The sequence below is a fragment of the Phodopus roborovskii genome, unplaced genomic scaffold (assembly GCF_943737965.1).
Source record: "Phodopus roborovskii unplaced genomic scaffold, PHOROB, whole genome shotgun sequence".
Classification (NCBI taxonomy): Eukaryota; Metazoa; Chordata; class Mammalia; order Rodentia; family Cricetidae; genus Phodopus; species Phodopus roborovskii.
Window position 1 is genome coordinate 17,033,686 of NW_026126482.1, and position 22,474 is coordinate 17,056,159.

General features: G+C 40.2%; 1 protein-coding gene across 1 annotated transcript in view; it reads left to right on the top strand.

The window, feature by feature from the left end:
• Dtnbp1 (dystrobrevin binding protein 1) overlaps window positions 1–22,474 on the top strand; it is a 103,855-nt gene that overhangs the window by 12,646 nt on the left and 68,735 nt on the right. The window contains exons 4-6 of the mRNA XM_051194357.1: window positions 4,379–4,439; window positions 8,537–8,669; window positions 18,884–19,016. Coding sequence (XP_051050314.1) covers window positions 4,379–4,439; window positions 8,537–8,669; window positions 18,884–19,016 — 327 coding nt within the window. The remainder of the gene's footprint in view (window positions 1–4,378; window positions 4,440–8,536; window positions 8,670–18,883; window positions 19,017–22,474) is intronic.

Below are 22,474 nucleotides of genomic sequence, written 5' to 3' on the forward strand. Positions count from 1 at the left end.
GCATGAATATGAGGGATTTGCAGTAGTGGCTGCCTCTCTGTCTACACCTCTCTGATCAGAAGCAGTAACTAGGGATTAGAGCACAGATCTCCAATAACCACAAGACAGGTTTATTACCTGCCTGCACTCTGCACATGCTGCTTCAAGGAACAAGTACATGGCCACAGCTGTGGGACCTGAAATTATGGGCATGGGTAACCGCTACTCTAATAAAACCAGGTTGACCAAAATTAAGTGGTTTTCCATCCAGGCAGTCCCCTACAGGTAGTGAGCACCAGACTGGTTTCATCAGAAGGGTTCCTCTCAGTGTAATTGGGGTCTAGGTGAGAGACAGACTCCTGGCACTTCTTACTTTTTCTATGGGTCTTCTCTGTCCTCTAGATCATAGCTTTGTATGTGTGTGCATGGAGGTCAGAACTTAGCCTTAGGTGTTCCTTGGGTGCCTGCCTCATTATTTTGAGACAGGGTAGGTCCCTGGTCTGGTAGCTTGCCAGGTAGGCTAGACCAGCTGACCATTGAGCCTCTGGGATCTGCCTAATTGCATCTACACAGTGCAGATTATAAGTGGCCACTACTGTGACCTGTGACTGACTTCTCTCCATAGTATCATAAGTTTTTAAGAATTTGTCTCTCAGATCCTTAGAGCTCAAATGCTTTATAAAGCAGTTTGCCTTGGCCAGCACAGAAGGTAATTGTTTACATGTTAATCTGCCTATGGTCTGTCTCATCCACTAGCTCTGCATTCAATAATGATTTGAATGAATTATTACATTATGAGTGTGAGTTTTTTCCCTTCATTTTTCTATTACTGACTTAAAGAAATATAAGAGCAAAATTTTGAATGAATTTATAGCCAGGGTTTTTCACCTTAGTAAAATGAGGTAAAGTCATGTGTGTATTAAAAATGATGTCATGGGAACTTCGTGCATGAGATGTATAATGTTTGCATTGAGGGATTGTCTATCAAAGCCTGTGGATGTATATGTAAGGGCAGTGACTATATTAATTGAGGCCAGAAGACATGCCCACCAAGAGTGGCACCATTCTCATGGCAGTGAATCTCTCAGGAACAAACTTTTAAGCATTGTAACTGACAGCTAAGATTTATGAAAGGTTAAGTAGTATGTCTTTGTAGTTTTTGTATTGTATTGTCTCCCTGTCTTCAGCAGTGCCCAATAATGTCATAGCCTCATAGTAGAGAAGATGACTAGTTGGGTGTGGTGGTCTAGACTAGGGTGGCCTGTGGACAGTGGTCTGTGGGGACGTTGTCTTGATTATGTAAATTGATGTGGGAAGGAAGACACAGCCACTGTGGTTGACACCATTCCCCTGGCAGGGAGTCTTAGATGGTGTAAGTGAAAAAATAAGCTGGACACCTACTGTTTATTTATTGCTGTTGGCATTTGGCTTTAGATATAATGTAACTAGCTGCTTCAGATTTACTTTGTTCAGATAATAACTTTGAACTATAGTCCCAACTCTCCAAAATGGTGAGCTCTAACCTGGAGTTGTGAACTAACAAACCCTTTGTCCTGGAAGTTGCTGTTGTCAGGTGTTTCCTCATAGCAGCAAGAAGAGAAATACAGCCTTAGTGAGTCTGTGTTGTTATTTAGGGAATGAGTCAGCAGCAAAGTGGCAAACTCAGTGGGTGTAAGGGTGATACACAGCAGCAAGGAACAAAGGGATGTGGAGTTTAAATGGCAAGCAGTGTTTAGTTTGCTCCTTTCCGTTGACTGAGGAAGTGATGGTCAGTCTGCTGTGAAGTCTTGGATTTGAAAGTGGTGTGATCATTCCTTTACTTGGCAGACATTTAGTAAGTCCTCTGTGTTAATTACTAAGACAACAGAGTTGGAAAAGTATAATTCATCTTGGCAACGCTGGTGCCTAACAGTGCCTGGCATTCAATAAATACTTGCTGATTTTAATTGATACCTACAGTTAGATACACCAGAGGCAAAAATATCAAGCTTTCTGTTAGTTGGCAGTGACAGGAGGACAGTGTTGATTATGTAATGTTGTACAGTGCTTTTCATTACATGTAGATACTTGTAATAGTCGCTGGGATTATCAGATTGACTTTCCTATCTAAATTCAACAGAAAGGTGTCTCTATAACTATAAAGAGGGGCAGTATGAATTCATGAAATGCATACGTCTATTCAGGTAATAACATGGATGGAATTTTAGATAAGATAGAAAATGAAGTTTTCTATCAATAGCCATTTAGCTAATATTATATTCAGAAATTATGTTTTAAACCTTTTTATTTTGAGGGCTTGATGACTGAGCCAGTACTTACTGTGTAAGCCTAGTGACCTGGTTCTCAGAACCCATGTAAAAAGGAAAGTAAACCAGCTCCACAAAGTCGCCCTCTGACCTCTACACATGTGCCATGCATGTGCACCCATCATGCATGCCCACATACAGCAATAACAATAGCAATAATTAAAGTTGAAGTATTTATTTTAACATTTCAGCTTTATGAAAATATTACAAAATTAGAGCAAGAACTTCCCCCAGTGTTAGCATTTTGTATAACCAGAGTATGATGAGCAAAACAAGAAATAAATGTTGGTAACTATATTACTGCCAACAAATCCATTCAGATTTTATCAGCTACTGATACCCCTTTTTCTGTATCTAAGACCATGCATATTTAGTCAGTATGCTACCTCATTTCTGTATTGAGTCTTTCTCTGTCCTGCCAGCCAGCTCCCAAATAATAACACAGAAACTTCTTGTTAATTATGAAAGCTCAGCATATACTTTAGGCTTGTTCCTAGCTAGCTCTTATAACTTAATTCAACCCATATTAATCCACATTCTACTACGTGTTTTTTATCTCTATCCCATCTTGCACCTCACATTTCCTTTCTGTATCTAGCTGGCAAATCTGCCTTTTCTTTTACCCAGGGTCCTTTCTGTCCTGATGGTCCTGACTAACTTCTTCCTAGCTATTTCCTAGCTATTCTGCGTTCATCTTTTTATTACACCAATCTTGGCAATACATTTTCATACAGTGTACAAATGTCCCACAATACCTTTCCTTTAGTCTGGAATAGGCCATGAGATTCAAAACCTTGACACTGTTGAAACAGGTTAGTTACATTGCACACTGTCCATCTCCTCTTTCCTAATGCCTTCCCACCAAAAATACTATAGTTCCTTGTGTTCCAGTGATCATGCTAGGGAGCAGATGATGTGGATATCTTATTGTGGTTGATACTAGTCTTGGTCACTTGTTAAAGTAAGTGCCTGGTTTCTTTTGTCTGTTTTCCTCCAGGTTAGTGAGCATTCTGTGCTGAGAACTTTTGAAACTATATGGATACTCTGTTTCTCTTCAGTTTCACACCCATTGGGAGTCTTTTTTGATAGTTATTTCTCTTGTGTTTTCCCAATAATGAATCTGTGTTTTTTATGATTTATTTAAAGTCACTAATTGTATTTCTACTGTAAAGAAAAGTTTTTCTGGACTGGAGAGATGACTCAATGGTTAAGAGCACTTGTTCTTCCAGAGGACCCAGGTTGAATTCTCAGAACCCACATGGCAGCTTACAACTGTCTGTAACTCTAGTCCCAGAGGAGCCAGCGCCCACTTCTGTAGACTGAAGTTTCTGCCCCACCCAGCCCTGCTGCCCTTTAGTCCCAAATAAGCACACAAGAAGCTTATATTAATTATAAGCTGTTTGACCTGTTGCTCAGGCTTATTGGCTAACTCTGTCTTAATTATTAACCCATTTCTATTAATCTGTGTATCTCCATATCATCTTGACTTACCAGTGATGTCCAGGCCTCTTGTTTCCTCGGCAGCTACATGGCATCTCATTGACTACCTACTATCTTTCTCTATCCCTGTTTGTATTTCCTGCTTGGCTAAATCCTGCCTGTCCATTGGCTGAAACAGCTTTATTCACCAACTAATAAGAGAAACATGTATTCACAGCAAACAGAAGGACATCCCCCATCACTTCTCTGTCCTCCATGACACCAGGCACATATGTGGTGCACAGACATATGTGCAGGGATGGTGTTTTCCACACCTGTAATTCCAGCCCTTGGGATGCAGAAGCAGAAGAATTACTTAGTGTTTGAGGCTAGCTTGGTCTATATAACAAACCCTGTGCCAACCAGTTCTACATATTGGAACCTTTCTCAAAAAAGAAACAAAAAATGTTTTTTTCTCTTTTCCATTAAAGACAAAAATTCAGCTGTGTGATCAGAGTCTCTAGGTATTTTATTTTTCAGGTTGCCTTCTATGCTCTTGTGACATGTCATTATTTTCTTTGTTCTTTTCTGCAGCCTCAGTATATTATAAACTTACTTAGATGTGTTTCCTTTCGATGTCTGTTTATGTTTTAAATTATCTTTTGTGTTTTTAGATATGAAGATACGTGGGCTGCACTTCACAGAAGAGCAAAGGAATGTGCAGATGCTGGAGAGGTAGTGTGCTGATCTTCCTTCCCTTTCAACACTAAATTCAGGCCCAGGCTTGGTTGGTTGGTTGGTACTTTGGTTGGTTGGTTGGTTGGTTGGTTGGTACTTTGGTTGGTTGGTTTTGCAATATTGAAAGGAGAGGCTGGACCCACCTACAGCACTGAGTTCTGGATACTATGAACCACTGAAGAATCATTTCTCATAATGGGTGTAAAAGTGAGTGTGCAAAGGCTGATAGGAAGTTAGCGAATGCATTTTTGGTTATAAAACCCATGTATATACACATGTATAATGAATTCGGTAACATGCACTATATGCACATAGGAATTAAGGAACTTCAGAGGGAAAAAGGAAGAGGAACTGAAGTCACAGTGGTTATAACCAAAGCGGGGAAACTGGAGCCGGATAGTTGTGTGCTGATTCCAGGACACTTTCACATACGTGCTCTTTGACCTTTGAAATGACTACATTCCTGGGTGGATGGTTAGACTAGGGTTGAGACAGGGAAACCTGACAGCATTCACAACAGTTGATAAAACTGGTTTCCATCCTGGATTTGTTACCATGTTTTGTCTTCCCATAGTGTAGGGTGATGAGTTTTTTTCCTGCATACATAAACCCTAAGTTAAATAAAATGAAAGTCATTTGTACCTTTTGGTACCCAGCAAATCCCCCATGTAGCAGAGTTTGCGCCAAGATCCCTCAGATGCTCACAAATTAATTTAGACTCTCCTCCTTCTCCTCAGAAATAGCAAAATCTGTTCAAAGTTTGAGTCTCCAGAAGCAAAGATGATCTCTGAGGCCATCCTGAAACACAATACCAGCTTTAAGGGTGAAAATTTAAGCCAGCTGTGGTGGTGAACACTTGTAATCCTAGTGTCTGAGAGGCTGAAGCAGGAGAATTGCTCTAATCTTGAGTTTAGTCTTGGCTACATAGAGAGTTCCAAGCTAGCCTGGGTTATACAAAACAAGACTGTCTCAGAAACATAAAAACAAATCAAAACACAAACAAAAGACCCTCTTGGTGATGTGTCTTGGAAACTTACAAATTTGTAAATTAATGTCTTTTGTACTATTGCTAAATTTGTGTTTATTTTGTCAGGCCTGCTCCTGACGAAACAACAGCGTTTTATCAAGCAGTGTGCATATCACAGGGCAGATAGATGGATTCAGGCAGTCTTGTTCAAGAATCTGTTTTCTGCTTATTTCTAGAGCATGGTATTTAAAAGAATGTATTACTAGTTTTTGTGTATGAGTGTTTTGCCTGTGTGTGTGTGTGTGTGTCTGTGTCTGTGTCTGTGTCTGTGTGTCTGTGTGTCTGTGTGTTCCTGGTGCTATGAAGGCCAGAAAAGGGCCCTGGTTCCGCTGGGACTTGAACCCAGCTCCACTAGAGTAGTAGCAGTGCTCTCAACTGCTGAGCTGTTTCTCTAGCCCTTAGAGCATGCCCTTACCATGTGGTCTATCTATAAAGCAAACAGCTATGGTCAATGGTAATTTGGTTGTTTAAACTTTGTCTAAGCAGTTGGGTTTTTTGTTTTGTTTTGTTTTTTTACCTCCCTCCTCAACAATCTACAGCCGAACAGTTAAAAGAGACTTAAAGGTTGGGCTTATGGGGTAGTTTTCCAAAGCTAGACTTGTAGTATTTGCTTTTGATTCCTGTTATGGTGAAATAGTTGCTTGCCTCCTTGTTGAACTCTTTAAATGGAGTTACGGTTTTATTTAGCAGTTTGATGTATGCAGTAAGCTGAGTGAGACTTTCACTTCCCTGCTCGAAGTGCATTTCCTGTGGTTGGGTTCAGGTTAGAAATTATGGTTATTTTTGGTATACAAATCTATTTTAGTCTTAGACAACCTAGTCTCTGTCTTTCCTCTGTCCATAACATGGTGTCATGTTGTAGGGCATTTGGTGGAGGAACTGTGTTGATCTTGTTGTAGCCCAGGAGTATGATCCAGAGAAAGAGGCTGGGATTCTTAAATCCTTTGAAAGACATGCCACTGTAGCTTAGTTTTCTCATGCTGGGCCCCATCTACTGAATGTTTTCTTTCCTGTCTGTTTATTGTTACATTCTAGTGAGTGACACAGGGCTTAGCAGGTAAGGTTGGGGGTTGGCTGGCAGACAAGATTCTTGGTCAGGGGGAGTTGCTTGAATATTAGAAATAAATTTTGTGGGCACAGATCTTTGCTTCACACACGTTTTCCTTATTGTTCCATAGCTTGTTAGTATTACTCAGTATTTTTTAAATATCTATTTTAACTTTTTATTGAAAGCTTTTAAAATTACTTCATTTTGTTCATGTGTTTTGGGTGCATGAGTAGAGTCGGAAGGTAACTTGAGAGTGTCAGTTCTCCTGGCCGTGTAGGTATTGGAGGTCTACCTTGGGTTATCAGCCTTAGTGGCAGGCATCTCTACCCACTGAGCCATCTCTCCTGCCCTGTTTTTATTTTTGATTGGTGTAGGCATAAGTCACTTGTGGGGTGAGTTCAGGTGCCTATGGAGGCCAGAGAGGGCATTAGATTCTCCTAGAAGCTAGAGTTAAGGCAGTAATGAGCCTCTAGGTATGGGTGCTGGAAACTGAACTCATGTCCTGTGCAAGAGCTTCTAACTGCAGAGCCATCTCTCCAGTCCCTTAGTCAGAATTGTTACCTTTAGAAGTTTTTAATAAAAACTGTTGGCATTGGCACTTTGAAATGTATGAAATGAAACTAGGCATAGTGATGGTACAGCCTCTGATTCCAGCTATTCAGGGGCTGAGTCAGGAATTCTTGAGCCCCAGGATCTGAAGTCCAACCTTGGTGACATAGTGAAACCAATGTTTCAATGAGTGAAGTGCAGGTTATGTAAAACTTGGTGTCACCTTCCCAGCACTGTTTAAGGCTTGGGGTTATTCCCTTCAGTGTGTGCTAGAAAGCAATAGGGAGATCCAGTTCGTTTATTTAAGATGTGGATTCCTGCTGTGTTGGAATATGCAGTCAGTTGTAGTGACACACACTTGTAATTCCAGCACTCCCACTTAGAAGCAAAGGTGGAAAGATTGCTTTAACTTCTGGGCCATCCTGGTACATAACAAGTTCTAGGCCATCCTGGGCTGTATATTGAGGTCCTGTCTAAATTTTATAAAAAAGTAAACAAATAGCAATCTGCCACCACACACAATTCATTTTCTGTCTCATTTTGATGTATTTTTCCTCTAAAATTCTTACCTGTTTTATTCATATTCTGCATCTTGAAGAATCTTAGCATTGGGAAATATAAATTGTTTTCTTTTTTAAAAAATGATTTAACTGTGAACTTAGTAATATTGCATCTCAAATTCAAATTTGTTTCTTTTATTTGTAGTAGATTTTATGCCCTTTATTTCTATTGTTCATAGAATACTTCTCACAGTTCTAGTTTATTTGGGTCATGTTTTAAAAGCCGACCTCTTCCTTGTCCCTCTGTGATTATCTTTAGTCTCCAGGAAGATGCCGGCATTGCCATAGGGGAGGCCAGAGTCTCAGTCAGGCCTTCTGTACCTCAGTCCTCCTTATTAACTACAAGCTGTCCTTTTCTGGAGTTGGTCAGTTTCCTCCACTAATTCTCCTGTACAGACCATTTTCTTCGCTCCATGTAGGAAGTGTTCTATTAGAATATAAGTTGATTGTAGGATCTTCAAAATGCATTAGGAAATTTTCCCATTGAAAGCCTTTTATAAAGCAAGTAATTAACCTGTGACTCATGGTTTTGATCAGTTTCTATGTATTTTCTTTCTGTTAGTGGTGTGTGTGTGTGTGTGTGTGTGTGTGTGTGTGTGTGTGTGTGTGACGTGTGTGTTTAGGTCTGAACTTTCTAATGAACATTACCCTTAAAAGCAAAATATATTCAGAAGTATCAGCTCATTTTTAACTTTTCTTCTTCGGTTAAGACCCCTGATACAGCAGCTGTTCGAGAGTTGTACAGAATTTCACTTGTTTCTTTTCTAAACAAAAAAGCAAAAGAAAGTGACATCGTCTTGAGTAGTAGCACTGGAGGATTGTTAAAGACAAACTGTCTGGCCTCTGCACGCTAACTGTATCTTTGCATTGAGATGTCCTTTCTCTGAGCCCCTGCTGGTCTGTGTTGCAGCTGGTGGACAGCGAGGTGGTCATGCTCTCTGCCCACTGGGAAAAGAAGAGGAGCAGCCTGTCTGAGCTGCAGGAGCAGCTGCAGCAGCTGCCAGCTCTCCTCCAGGATTTGGAGTCCCTGATGGCAAACCTGGGTAAGTGTGATGTGTGAATAAAGCAGTTTTAACAGGACTTGATGTTTCAAAGCTTTCTAAGAATTCATCAAATTCTTAGCTAACATTTTAAAAATAATAGTGCATTCTTAGTGTCATAATTTGATTATACAGAAAATATATAGAAATTCATTTCTAAAACTTAACCACTGATATTTTCTACCTCCAGTCAGCTAATGAAACAATTTTAGTTTTCTTGGTCTTTGTGTATGCACTTGCCTGTGTGTGCTCACATTTTTGTATGCAGGTGTTTATGCACACGGAGGACAGGGGACAACCCAGGGATGTTGTTTCTTGGGAGCTATTTGGTGTTTTATTTTATTTTTGAGAGGTGATGGGGTAGTGGGGGCATATGCCTTTAATCCCAGCACCCTGGCAGAGGCAGATAGATCTCTGAGTTTGAGGTCACCTTGGTCTACAAAGTTAGTTCCAGGACAGCCAGGGCTACACAGAGAAATCCTGTCTCAAAAAACAAAATAAAGCAAAACAACAACAGCTCCCCCCCCAAAAAAAAACAAAAACCCAAAAACACCCCCCAAAAGAAAAAGAGAGAATATTTCTCATTGTGATGCAGGGTTCACTGATGAGGCTAGCCAGTGGGCCTCCGGTATCTGCCTGTCTCTGTATCCTCAGTGCTGTTATTAGAAGCAAGCTATCAGGTTTAGCTATATACATACCATACATACATACATACATACATACATACATATATACATACATATATGCATGCATGCATGCACATACACATAGGTACACACACATGATCCAACTCAGGCCTGGTCCTCATGCTTAAGTTACAAGCATTTTACTGCCTAAGTCAACTTCCCAGCCCTTGTTTATTTTTTAAGTGACTCAAGACTATCTTTGTATAAAACATTAGGTCTTTTTGTTTAAAAAGTATAAGTAGAAAAATAAAAGGGTTTTATAGTAACTTTATCCTGGCTGGAGAATATACTCCAAACATTGCTTTTAAAGTTTAAGCTTTCAGAAATTGATGTCTTATATTTTTACTATCAAGATGATGGACATGAATGAGATCAGATGAATCCAGGTGCCTGTTTGGCTGCATTTGAACTTTATAGAAGTTCATTTTTATCATTTTTCATTTGGATGGGTTTATATTCAGAGAATAATCTGTGTTTGATACACATTCACTTGAGGATAATATTGATTCACTGCTCCCAAGGGACAAAATCAGAACAATGTAAAGACCATAATTGCCTTTACTTTTAAATTCTAAATTGTAATTTATTTTGATTCTAAAATGGAACACCATTTATTTCCTAATGGTTTTATAGACAAAAAAGAATGTAAGCAAATACAAGCAAACATCAAAATGGAGCAGTCATTTCAGAGTTACTTTGCAGGGCAGGGACAGGGAGGTGGAGCCTTCAGTTGCCTTGCTGGTTTAGTCAGCATATAAAACCAACAGGTTTGTTACGATGTTTCCACACACACACACACACACACACAGTCTTTGTATTTGTCTCACTACCCTCATGCTGTCCCTCCTTTCCCTTTCTGAAGGGAGAGAAGGTACAGTGTCACATATCTTCTCTCATCTGGGAAATCTGTGTGTGTGACAGGAAAGCAGGAGGGGATTATTGCATGTGGGGCAACGGTTGAGGCAGAGGGATCGTCATGTCTGGGGCCAGGTCACCGCCTCAGTTTCAGTTTGGTTCTGTGGAATGTCAGCTCCAGTGACGGGTTACTTCTTGAGTAGTGGATGGAGCCAGTGAAACTGCTTACTCCGAGATTGTGCTCCCTTTGTAAATTTTACTCAATGCTGTTTTCTATCTAAGCTCAAGCTTTTCACCATCCCATCTTTTACAGCAGTCCTCAGCAGATTGGCAGAGGGCTTCATTAGTGAATCATAAAGCAGTGTTTTGTGTACTTGGGATACTGTTTTTGTGATGATTGCCTAATGTAGATCACCTACAAGATGTAGAGCTGCTTAGGGACTTTACAGAGACCATTCTAGTTCTTCAAGAACCCTGTGAACATAGCCTTAACAAAACAAAGATACACACACACACACACACACACACACACACACACAGTGAATGACTGTGTGAGATAACATCTTGTCAACCCAGAAATATGCTCAAAGAAATGTTTTGAAATTGTGAAAATTTTGTCTAAATTACTCAATTTCATAGGATCAGTGCTAATATCATAATGGAAGCTTTTTGAAGTTGGATTTTATGGAGTAGCTTTTAAAAACTGTCAGTGTTATTAATATAGTTTTGAAATTAATATCCAGTGAGCTTGTGCATCATTCTTAGATCGTTTAAAAAATGATAATACAAACACTATTGAATTTCCTTGTTTTTATCTTTTGGTATTTTGAGACAGGGTTTCTCTGTAGCTTTGGAGCCTGTCCTGGCACTCTGTAGATGAGGCTGGCCTAGAACTAGCTCTTGTAGACCAAAATGGTCTCAAACTCACAGAGATCTGCTTGCCTCTGCCTCCAAGTGCTGGGATTAAAGGTGTGTACCTACCCGACCTTGAATTTCCTTTTTGATAGCTTCAAAATATTGTATGTCCTGTCATAACCTAGATACTTGGACATAATCTCACAAGACTAAACAATAATAAATAATAAAAGCAACTTAGAAGAAAATAGTAGCTGACCATAACTTTGATTTTCTTTTTGATTGTGTCTGTCTGCCCTCCCATGCCTACATCCATGTGTTTGAGTGTGGATATACATGTTGTGCTGTGCATATAGAGGTCAGAGGCCAATCTTGAGCATCACTTCTCATTTTCTTCCATCCCTGTCATATATGTCAAACTAGCTGGCTGTGAGCCTCAGGTGATTCCCCTGTAGCAGTGCTGGGTTACAATGTGACTATTGGAGTGGGTTTGGCTTATTGAAATGGGTTCTGGAGATCAGAACCGGGGTCCCCACGCTTTCATAGAAAGCTCGTTATCCAGTGAGTCTTCTCAGCCCAGCCTTGACTTCTTCCTTTTTTTTTTTTTTTTTTTTTTTTTTTTTCCCATGGCTCTGTTGGATATAGCACTTTATCTACTCACTCTTTCCATTTTACAGTCGTCTTACATCTTTTCATCTTTCCTTGTTTCCTGGATGGTCTGTCTTGTAAGAGTAAGGAATTTGTATTATGTGAGCAATTTAAGACCTTTGATGATGCTTTTAGCTTTGCTATCCAGTGACTTAATAAAATGGAGTATTGGAAACTTAGTCCCTCAGGAATTGTTAAATAGCAAAGGCTAATCCATTCATATTGATTTTTTAAATGGGATATTGTCCATCTACCTTACAAATGCCTGTTTAATTGATATTTACTGGTAAGATTGCAATTTAGGAGATAAATGATAAAAGTGTGCTGGAAAGTCAAAAATAGTGAATGTGAACTCTCAGCTCTGAAATTCTTTCTTTGTAGGTTTCTCAAATGTTCCTTGCTTCAGTCTCTGCAAATGAGGATCAGAATACAGTTGGCCCTTCATGTCTGTGGGTTCTGCATCTGTAGATTCAGCCAAGTGCATATAGAAAATATTCATTTAAATTGTTCATATTAAACACATATATAGGTTTGCATTTTCAATCTTGTCATTTCCTAAACAATACAGTACAGGTACTTTCTACATTATATTAGGTATTTTAAATGATAGAAAGCTGATTTAATGCATATGAAATGATGAGTAAGTTGTATGCAAATGCTGTGCCATTTTATGTAAGGTACTTGGGCATTCAAAGATTTGGGCAGCCACGGGGCTTTGGGAACCGTCCTCCAGGGATACTGAGGGGTGACTATACCTGCTTGATAGAGTAGTTGGAGGATTAAATGAGATGACAAATGTCAAATTACTTAGCACATGTTTGATATGTATGGGCTAGTCTTTATTTCTGGATGTAGAACAAGTCTGGGTGTCTGCCATGAAGGTATGCACATTCTGCTAGCAGTTTGTCTTATCTTTGCAATTTACAAAGTTACTTTTCTGTATCAGAAGGTGGGTACTATGTAGTTTAGATTGGGTTAGAAAACCATTCCATTAAATGTTAGAAGATGAGGGCTGGGGTGTAAAGTGCTTACTTAGTATGCAGGAAGCCCTGGGTTTGAGCCAGAGCATAACACACAGTGGTGGTGCATACTGTAATCCTAGCTCATGGTAGGGAGAGGAGAAGGATCATACGTTCACACTCACCCTCTGCTACATAGTACATTCAAGGCTGGTCTATGTTACTTGAGACTATTTTTTTTTTTTAAAGAATTTCTAAATGTGACAGAATCAATATTTTGCATTGAAAATGCTTGAAAGGATGAAACAGCTCGTTTGGTGAAACAGCCACCATGCACTCTTTAAATAACAACCAGGAAATACGAGTTTGAAAAGTACTGTATTACCATTGCTAAGCATGGTGTTTCATACCTATAATTCCAGTACTTGGAGGCTGAAGTAGAAGGAGGGCCTTGAGTTGTAGGCAGCTGGAGCAAAGGTTGAATTTGAGTTTCAGTTCAGCATGGTCAAGCTCTGGATGTATTGAGTTCTCTCTAATTTCCACTAGAGGGCAGTCTAATCTTGTTCTTTGATCAAATTTCAACTGTCAGGGTCTTTTGTGTTTTCTGTAGTACTTAATTTTGTGTGATCTGTTTTACAAGATTGTTTTTTCCTCTACAAGAGAATATTTTACAAATTCTAGGATAAGTAGCAGCCACATGTTGAGTTTCTGTGTTGTTTTTGATAGGTCCTAGCCTGATATATTACTATTGTTTTCTCTGTGCAGAATATGAAGACATCTAGCAGGGGTTTTCATAGCTGTGTTTCACAAAGTAGATCATCTTGTCCAAGTTACTTTCCAAGATTAGTACTAGCACATGGTACACTAATTCTCTCGACACATCCTTAGTCTACTACAAGGATCTTATTTGTTCCATAATGGCTTTTGCAAGTTAATGTACCCTTTAAAGATTCCTTATTAACATATTGTCATTGCCTTATTGCCTCAGTACATAAAAGTGTGGCACGAGCATTTGAAAAGTCTTTCATCTTTTAGTGTCTGGCCTCTATGGCTTGTGGGTTTACAGACAAAGGAGATATCTTTGTTCTGTGAGGCTAATTATTTTGATTAGAAACTCGTTAAATGTGAAATAATCTCAGTATGCTACTTCACCCTTCATGGATCACTGCTGTACTACAGATTATATCTACTTGAAACAAACGGCACCAAGGAAAATTCCAAGCTGAATTGCTCTCGCTCTGGGATGATCTTCTCACCAAGATCTGTGGAGCTCTTTCTTGCACAGCTGTCAGGCATTCCCAAATGGCTTTCACAGTAAAATCCCCCGTCTTCTCCACCAGTCACTTACAGAGACATGCTGTTATAGTGAGCAGACTAGTGAGGCTTGAGTTCCTTTCAAGGATGAATTTGGGTCTATGGAGGCCTGCCAGTGTTTTATGTACATGTATTCTAAGTTAGTTATAACTTTACTTATCTGTGCATCTGGTTTTGTAACAGGAAATGAGCAGGTTGTGTTAGGGTAAAATTTCTACCAATTTTAAGTAAGTATTTGGAACATAATATCATGTATATTCTTATGATAATTTAAGAGGTAAAAACTTAATATATTTTTCCTATAGCTTATTACTAATTTTAAATTTTTTAAGAGTTGGGTATGGTGGCACCTGCTTGTAATTCTAGCACTTGAGACATAGAGCAGAGGATCAGGTGTTCAAGATCACCCTGGACTGCTTAGTGAAAACAAAGCCAGGCTGGGCAGCATGAGGCTACCACAATAAAAAAACAAAATGAAGAGTTGAAATGGGAAATCCCCATTGCTTTTTCTGCTTCAATTTAGGATTGTTTGGCCAAGTTTGATGTGACTAGCATCATGTTGCTTAATGTTTCCTAAGTCCTCTGTTCATCTTTAAGTTACTCTTTTTATAAAATTTGGCATAAATTCTTAATATTAGATGAACATGAATCATAGAGTTTTTCCCAATTTTATGTTGTAGAATAATAAAATCACCAGAACTTTATTGAATTCATTAGATTTACTATAAGGTATTACGTTAACATACAAAGGGTCAGTATTGTAGGCAGAGTTTTCCTGTTCTAGCAGCTGCTCTCAAATAACCACTCAGAGTCTTACTATTAATTATAAATGCTCAGCCAGTAGCTCAGGTTTGTTACTACCTAACTCTTACATTTAAATTAACCCATGTTTCTTACCTATGCTTTGCCACATAGCTTGGTACCTTTTCTGAGTACAGCATGCCCATCTTTTTCTCTCTGTGTCTGCTGGAGATACTCGAGACTCTGCCCCCCTTCTTGCCAGCATTCTGTCTGTGTCAGGCTGTCTCACCCAATCTCTTCCTGCCCAGCTTTTGGTTAATCAGCTTTTTATTAATAATGAAAGCAATACATATCTACAGTGTAAAAGATTGTTCCACAGCACCTCCCCATTTTGTGAAACATTGTATGTGCTTGTTTTCCCACCCCTGGAATTTCCTCAGACTTGACTTTGGTATCCTCCTCTTTCAAGCTAATTAGGAATTAGCTTATCACATTAGATTGGGGTAGAGCTTCCACTGATGCTATCAGAATGAGACACCACCAGTGTTTGACTAGGAACTAAGGAACTTCCATCGTGGTGTGTGCTTGCTAGCCTAGTTTAGGTCATGGCACACCCTTCTTACAAAAGGAAGTTGCCTTGCAAGGTTACTTTCACTTGTTGATATGTTTCTTTGTGTGACACTAAGACTGTTCTTTTATAGTAGTAGTGGAAATCATGATTAATATAACATTTTGTCTTTTTCCTTTGAACACTATTTGTAACTTTAAAAAACATAGCTATAATTATTCATTGATTAGAGTTTAGATTTTTGAAGCTTGTTTTTGGTGGCTTTATATTGCCCTTGACAGAGTCAAATTATTATGAACAGTGATATTATCAGCCTTTCTCAAAGTTTTCTGTGTGTGCCTTTAGTCTGAGCACTCTGGAGACAGAGGAGGGCCGACCTCTGAGTTCAACGACAGCTTTGTCTACAGAGGGAGTTCCAGGACAGACAGAAATACATAGAGAAACTTTGTCTCAAAAAAAAAAAAGAAAGAAAGGAAGGAAGGAAGGAAGAAAAGAAAAGAAAGAAAGAAAGAAAGAAAGGCAGAACCTAAAGTCTCTAAAGTTTGTTCTCTACTTACATTTGTAAACCTTTGACCCTGCCAAATTAAAAAGGATTGTTTTTATAAGCTTAGATGTTTAGAAGAGACAAAATTTAGGCATTAGAAAATGTGATTGCTTCTGATTTAGTAGATTCTTGACTTAAAGATCAATTAAAAACATGCAGAAATTTGCATCTTAACCAAATTTGCAAATTGGAATCTGAGGAATTTACCTCTAACCTAGATGCTCTGAAAGGTGGTTTAGAGTGTCTATGAAAATCTAGCAGATAAATGGAGGAATGTGTTATGCTTAAATAGTGGGTCTGAGTCATATTGTACAACTAGCTCTGCTTTGCCTTCTGGAACATTTTCAGTGTTCCTCAGAGAAAATTTTGGCATAAGTGTGACATGTTTCCCATAGGTTCATGTGTTTGAGCATTTGGTTTCTGGATTGGTGGCTGTTTTGGGAGGTTATGGAACCTTTGGGACTTGGCACGTAAGTGGTAAACTAGTCCTCTGGGAGTGGCCTTTAAGGGTTACTCTTCTTTTTGATCTCCTGAGGTGTGACCCACCACAAGCTCCCACCTTGACACGTGTGTGTGTGTGTGTGTGTGTGTGTGTGTGCGCGCGCGTGCGCGTGGTACTGGCCCAGCTTCTTAAGTAGGGAGCCAAAGTAACCCTCTCCTCTCTGTCTTATTTTGTGAGGTTTGTTGTAACCAAATCTACCTCTTCCACCATAAGCCTCCATCTAGGTGGGAAGTTGCTTAAGACAGGGGTCCCTGAAACATCTCATCCTTCTGGAAAGGTTCTTTAAGCTCAGGGAGTAACAACTCAAAGGCCTTGTGAAGTTCCCAAAACTGATAAGTTAGACTTTTCCTTCCCCAAATGTGTATAAGAAGTAAGGCAGGACGATTTCAGAGCAGCCACACCTTTGGCAGAGATGGAACTCAGCTGAGCTGCCTGAACAACCAGACAAGCTATCCAAGAAAGATGCCGTCTAACCTGTTTCTATCTTCAAGCTGCAGTGTGCCCAGGGCTCCAGCTTTGTGAGCTCCAACCCATGCTGGAATGGGCTTTGGTGATACAGTTGTCTTTGAGCCATTTCTGCTCCTGTTAGTAACCCTTCAACCCATACTCCAATGAGTAACCCAATAAAACTCATTGGTTCTCATTAAGTTGGACTTTGGTGGTATCCTTACTTTAGCCTGTCATTGATTTCCTATATGGGATGAGTAGACATTTGTTCATGTCTCCCCTGCAGTAGTGTGACACAGCAGCATTGAAAATGCAACTAAAAATTATTTAAAATGAGTACTTATGTTGACCTGTAATAGTCAAAATGTAAATAAGATCAATAAATCAAAGTGGTTAACATTTCCATTTTTTTTCCCTCTCACAAACTCATATTCCTATAAATTATACTCTAGGCTTTATTTCTAAACTTAATATCTCTTGAAAAATATGGGCTACTCATGTCCTTACTGGGATGTCCCTTCTGGAACTTTCCTTCCCATCCTCACTGTGTTAGATGCTGCTCCCTCCGTCCCCCTCATGCCTCATCCTCTCAGGCAACCGCTTCTTTCTGCCATGGTCTTCTTGAGCATAAGGACTGTCTTTTACACGCCGTGATTTCTAAAAATATTTGACCTCTAACACCTTTCTCTTGTCAGAGAAAACATGCAGGTCTCTGTCTGTAGCTGTGAAATGAGTTCTTTGGCTTTTCTCAGCTTTCCAATTGTAGTATGACAGTGACTCAGTTTGGGACTACACCCCTGTTTCTCTGCCTTTGGGCAGGACTTGGAATTAGTTTATCAAGACTCTGCCCATGAATAGTTTTCAAAGGGATATTAATATTTTTGTTTTTATTGTGTGCGTATATAATTTATGTATGTGTTTATATTCTATATATGTACACACAATACTGTATATATAGTGTGTGCACACACATACTCACATGAGTGTTTTTCCCTGTATGTGTGTCTCTGCCATGTGCATCCAGCACAGAAGGACACCAGAAGAAGGTGTTAGATCCCCTAGGACTAGAGCTACCATGATTGTCAGCTGCCATGCAGGTGCTGGGAATTGAACCTGGGTTTTTTGGAACAGCAACCAGTGCTCTTATATTTCAAAGCATCTCAAACCTGTGGTCTTCAATATTTTGTATGAATGATTTGACTAAATGCTTTTCATGTTCCAGTGAAGTATAAAGGCTTGTGATCTTCAGACAGACTAGTGAAAGACTAGTCAACTAGCAAGAAGTGAGTGCCCCACTCCCCACCATTGACTGAGGAATTGAGTGAGGAATTGTAGTATTTTTTATGCAGAGGTTTATGTCATGATGTACCAGAGGGCAAAGAGATCTTAAAAATGACTTATGAGTTATAAATACTAAATTACAGTGACATGGTATATGCTGTTTATTTGCTGGGCACATGCCTTTAGTACCAGTGCTTAGGAGGAAAAGGCAGGCACATCTCTGTGAGTTTGAGGCCAGCCTGGTCTGCAGAGGGAGTTCCTGGGAAGCCAGAGAGACACAGTGGGATCCTTTCTCAAACAAACAAACAAACAAACAAACAAACAAGGTTCATTTGTGGTATATACCTGGGTCACTGGATTTAACATCAGATGAATTGGGATAGTCCATAGCCACCATTCTAGTAATAAGTATTTAACGAATTTTGAACATGCATGTCTTGGGAAATATTTGAAATATACTTATTAAAGTGTGCTTTAATGTTGATGATTCATTTAATTTTGCTGAAATAAAGTTTAATAAGAAATACCACAGAAATACAAAGCAATCTCAATAGCTTAAACTTTTTTTTTTTTTTTTTTCGTGTATGTGTGTGTTTGGTGTGTACATACTAGTGTAGGTATGCATGTGGAGGACAGGAGAGGAAGTTGGATCCCTTGGGGTTGCAGTTACAGGCAGTTGCAAGCCTACTAATACATATGCTGGATCCTCTGTAAGAGCTGCATGTGTTCTTAACTACCAAGCAATTTTAAAATTTTGTCTTTTTTGGGCAGTAATTTGGATTTGACATTTGTTTCTTTTTATGTTGTATATTTTCAGCTCATTTGGAGACCAGTTTTGAAGAGGTAGAAAGCCACCTGCTGCATCTGGAGGATTTGTGTGGGCAATGTGAATTAGAGAGACACAAACATGCACAATCCCAACACCTGGAAAACTATAAGAAAAGTAAGAGGTGAGTTAGAAACTTGGGCCATGACAGTGTAAACTCAGTGTTCCATATGGATTTACATGCTGTTCTTAAAAAAAAAATTTGCATTGTGTTGTGTGTGTGAGAGAGAGAGAGAGGGAGGGAGGGACAGAAGGAGAAGAAGAAGGAGGAGGAGGAGGAGGAGAGAGAGAGAGATATATGATTCTCTATCCTATCACCTAGGTCTTAGGGAATCAAGCTCAGGTTATCAGGCAAATGCTTTTACCCATTCAGCCATCATCTCCCTTCCCCCACGCTATTCTTCTTATGTTTGCATTGGTAAAGATAAAGGGTTCAGTCTGTAGAATTCATTAATAAGCCTTCCAATATTTGCCTGTTTAATTTTTAAGTCACAGTATGTTGCCACTTAGTGATGAGTTGCCAGAAGCTAAGGGCAGGATAAAGCATGAATGCTCTACTCTGAAGGGAGAAGGGGCCAGAGGGCAACATTGCCCACAGATTTAGTTCTGGCCCGCTGTGTTGCAGTGGCAGGTGACTGAGTAGCTCACTCTTTCCCCTGTAATAGCACAATCAGAGTGGAGGGAATGTGAGCCCAGGCTTTGGAAAAGGGCTCGATAGGCTCGACTCTTAACTGTCATCACGTACTAGGTGCAGGATTGCAAATTCATCTCTTTAGCCTCAATGACACTGGTTTCTAGTGGGGATGATAATACATCAATCTTGACAACTCTAACTGCAAGGTTGGGCAGTGGTGACACACTCTTTATATCCTAGCACTTGGGAAGCAGAGGCAGGTGGATCTCAGTGATTTCGAGGCTAGCCTGGACTGTTACACAGAGAAACTCTGTCTCACTCACTGTCAAACAAAAAAACAAAACGAAGAAGAGGAGGAAGGGGAAGGGAAGGGAGGGGAGGCAGAGAGAGACATCTGTCTTGAGGAAGTGGTGGGTTCTCACATTGCTCTTAAAGTTTTCTTGAATGTTGAGAGTGGCTAAAGCTACCCGTTCACCCATGTATCTGTATGGATGTGTCTCAAGTGTTGATCAGCTTTAAGAGTTTAGTATTGAAATTCCTGGACTGTTCCAAGTTCACCACAGTGGTGTTGCCAGTCAGCTCCCCAGTGCTAATGTGCATGTCTGAGGGTCTGTAGAACAGGGTGTGCAGACTGTCCGTGAAAAGGGGCTTAGGGAGACATATGTCTTACTGTTCACATACTACATGCATTAATTCCATGTGGAAGTAGCTTTTATAAACTTCATTTGGCCTTTGAAGGGCATCAGAGTATGGGTGATAGCATTGAGAATGTTGTCTAACTCATCAGAATGTCATAAGTAGATAGCCATATATGACTTAGGGGATTTCCAGACTGATATGTGACAGGAAGGTACAAGAGTGAGAAGCAGATAGGCTAGTGTTTGATTTAACAATTGATAGTAGGTAAATACTCTGGTGGGAAGAAGTATGTTCGTATGGTATAACCAGAGTTTCAAGAAATATGGTAGAAAGCTTTGCAACTTTGAAATTTTAGTTTGGATACTAGTTGTATGACTTCAGAGAATGATCTTTTCATTAATAAAATGGGCTAATATTAGTGTCTTTCAGGATTATTTTAGTATTGTATTAGCCAAGTGCTGGAATAGTATCTGGCACCTGGTAAGTGTCCTGATGGTGTTAGCTGGCACTGGCTTAGAGTGTGCGGGTGAGTTTTATTTATTTTTTGTCAAGTTGACACAAGCTAGGGTCATCTCAGAAGAAGGAACCTCAATTGGGAAAATGTAAACATCAGATTGGCCTATGCACAAGACTGTGGGGCATCTTCCTGATTAATGAGTGCTGGTTGGTGCCACTACTGGGCAGGTGATCCTAGGGTATATAAGAAGGCAGGCAGAGGCAGGCATAGGGGAACAAGCCAGGTTCCTCCATGACCACTGTTTTAGTTCCTGCCTGACTTCTCTTCACAATAGACTACAAGCCCAGGTAAACTCTTTCCTCCCCAGCTTGCTTTTGGTCATTATGAGTTATTTGTTTATTTAACTTTTTACTGATTCTTTGTGGATTTCACATCGTGCATCTGGATCCTATTTATCTCCCTGTCTCTTCATATCTGCCCACTGCCCTTGTAACTTACCCACACCCCAAGATAAAATAAAATTTAAAAGAAAGAAAAATCTCAAGTGTGGCCCAGTGTACACAGTGTACCCTTTAGTCCACACTATTTACTTGCAAGTGTTCATTGCAATGGGTCTGACTCCTGTTTTGTGCTATACTATTGACACTGGGCCTTCACTAGGACTCTTCTTGGATGTCCTGTTGAAGCCCTGTGCTATGGAGATCCTACAGCTTTGGGTCTGTTCTTCACATGCTCCAGCAGATTATAGATGGGGTAGATGTTGGGCTGGTCAGCTCATAGCCTTGGTTCTGGGCATAGGTGGTTGCTGGGTTGGTCATCTAGCCAGCTCTGCCCCATCATCACCAGCAGAATGAGCTCTCCAGCACCACCTGGATTAGCTCACCCTATCCAGTAAGCAGCAAGGGGTGGGGCTGGTTCTGCTCTCATGCCTCAGAGCCAGCTCACTCACACCTACACCACCAGGGTCAGCTCTACTGTGTTGCCAAGGTGAGGGGCAGGGGCCACTCTCCTGAGTGCTATAGCTGGTTAAAGGCAGGGCCAGTGCTCTTCACTCTCATGACCTCAGGGTCAGCTCTCCCACCTGCCACAGGCTGTAAGGAGATGGTGCCTCTCTCCCTCACCCGTGTACTGCAGATGAGGGGTGGTGCTAGATCTCTCAGGCAAAATGATTCACCTGCCTCCCCTGCTCCCCAACAGGGCAGCGCTACTGCTACTGTCCTGCCCAGGCAAGGTGCAGGGCCTGCTGGAGAGGGGCAGGGTCCACTGTAGACTGCCACTCTCTTCCTTTCCACCTCAATGCAGATGAGGGGGGTGGAGCCAGCTTCTCCTGGCCCTCAGGCCTTCAGGGCTGTCTCATCCACACCCCACCAACAGGGTCAGCTCTGCTGTGCTGCCCAGGGGTCCTTGTGTTTTTATCCCACCTATATAAGGTGTGCAACTATAAATAGATTGGCATTCCATGTTTTCATTATTACCACTGTTTTTAGCCGCTTGGATACAAGAATTATATGAATATTGTGACTTTGTCCTCTCAATACTGGTTGAAATTTGACTGTTAAAAAAAAGAGAGAGAGATGAAACCCTTTCAGTCTTGAACAAGTTAAATGATTAGATAGAAAAGGAAGCCTGCCACCTGGAGCTGTGAAATGTGACTCATCATGCTCCTTACCAGTGACCAAGATAACGTTTACTTAATGCATAGTGATTTATGCCATGAAATGAAAGTGGAAAAGTCTGATGTACTGAGTCATTCTTAATGTCTTTCATGGTGTTGAAATGTCAGAGAGTGTCTCTTTTTAGAGATAAAGCTTAGTCAAAAACCTCTAACTCCTTCCTAGTTTGTTAATTCCTG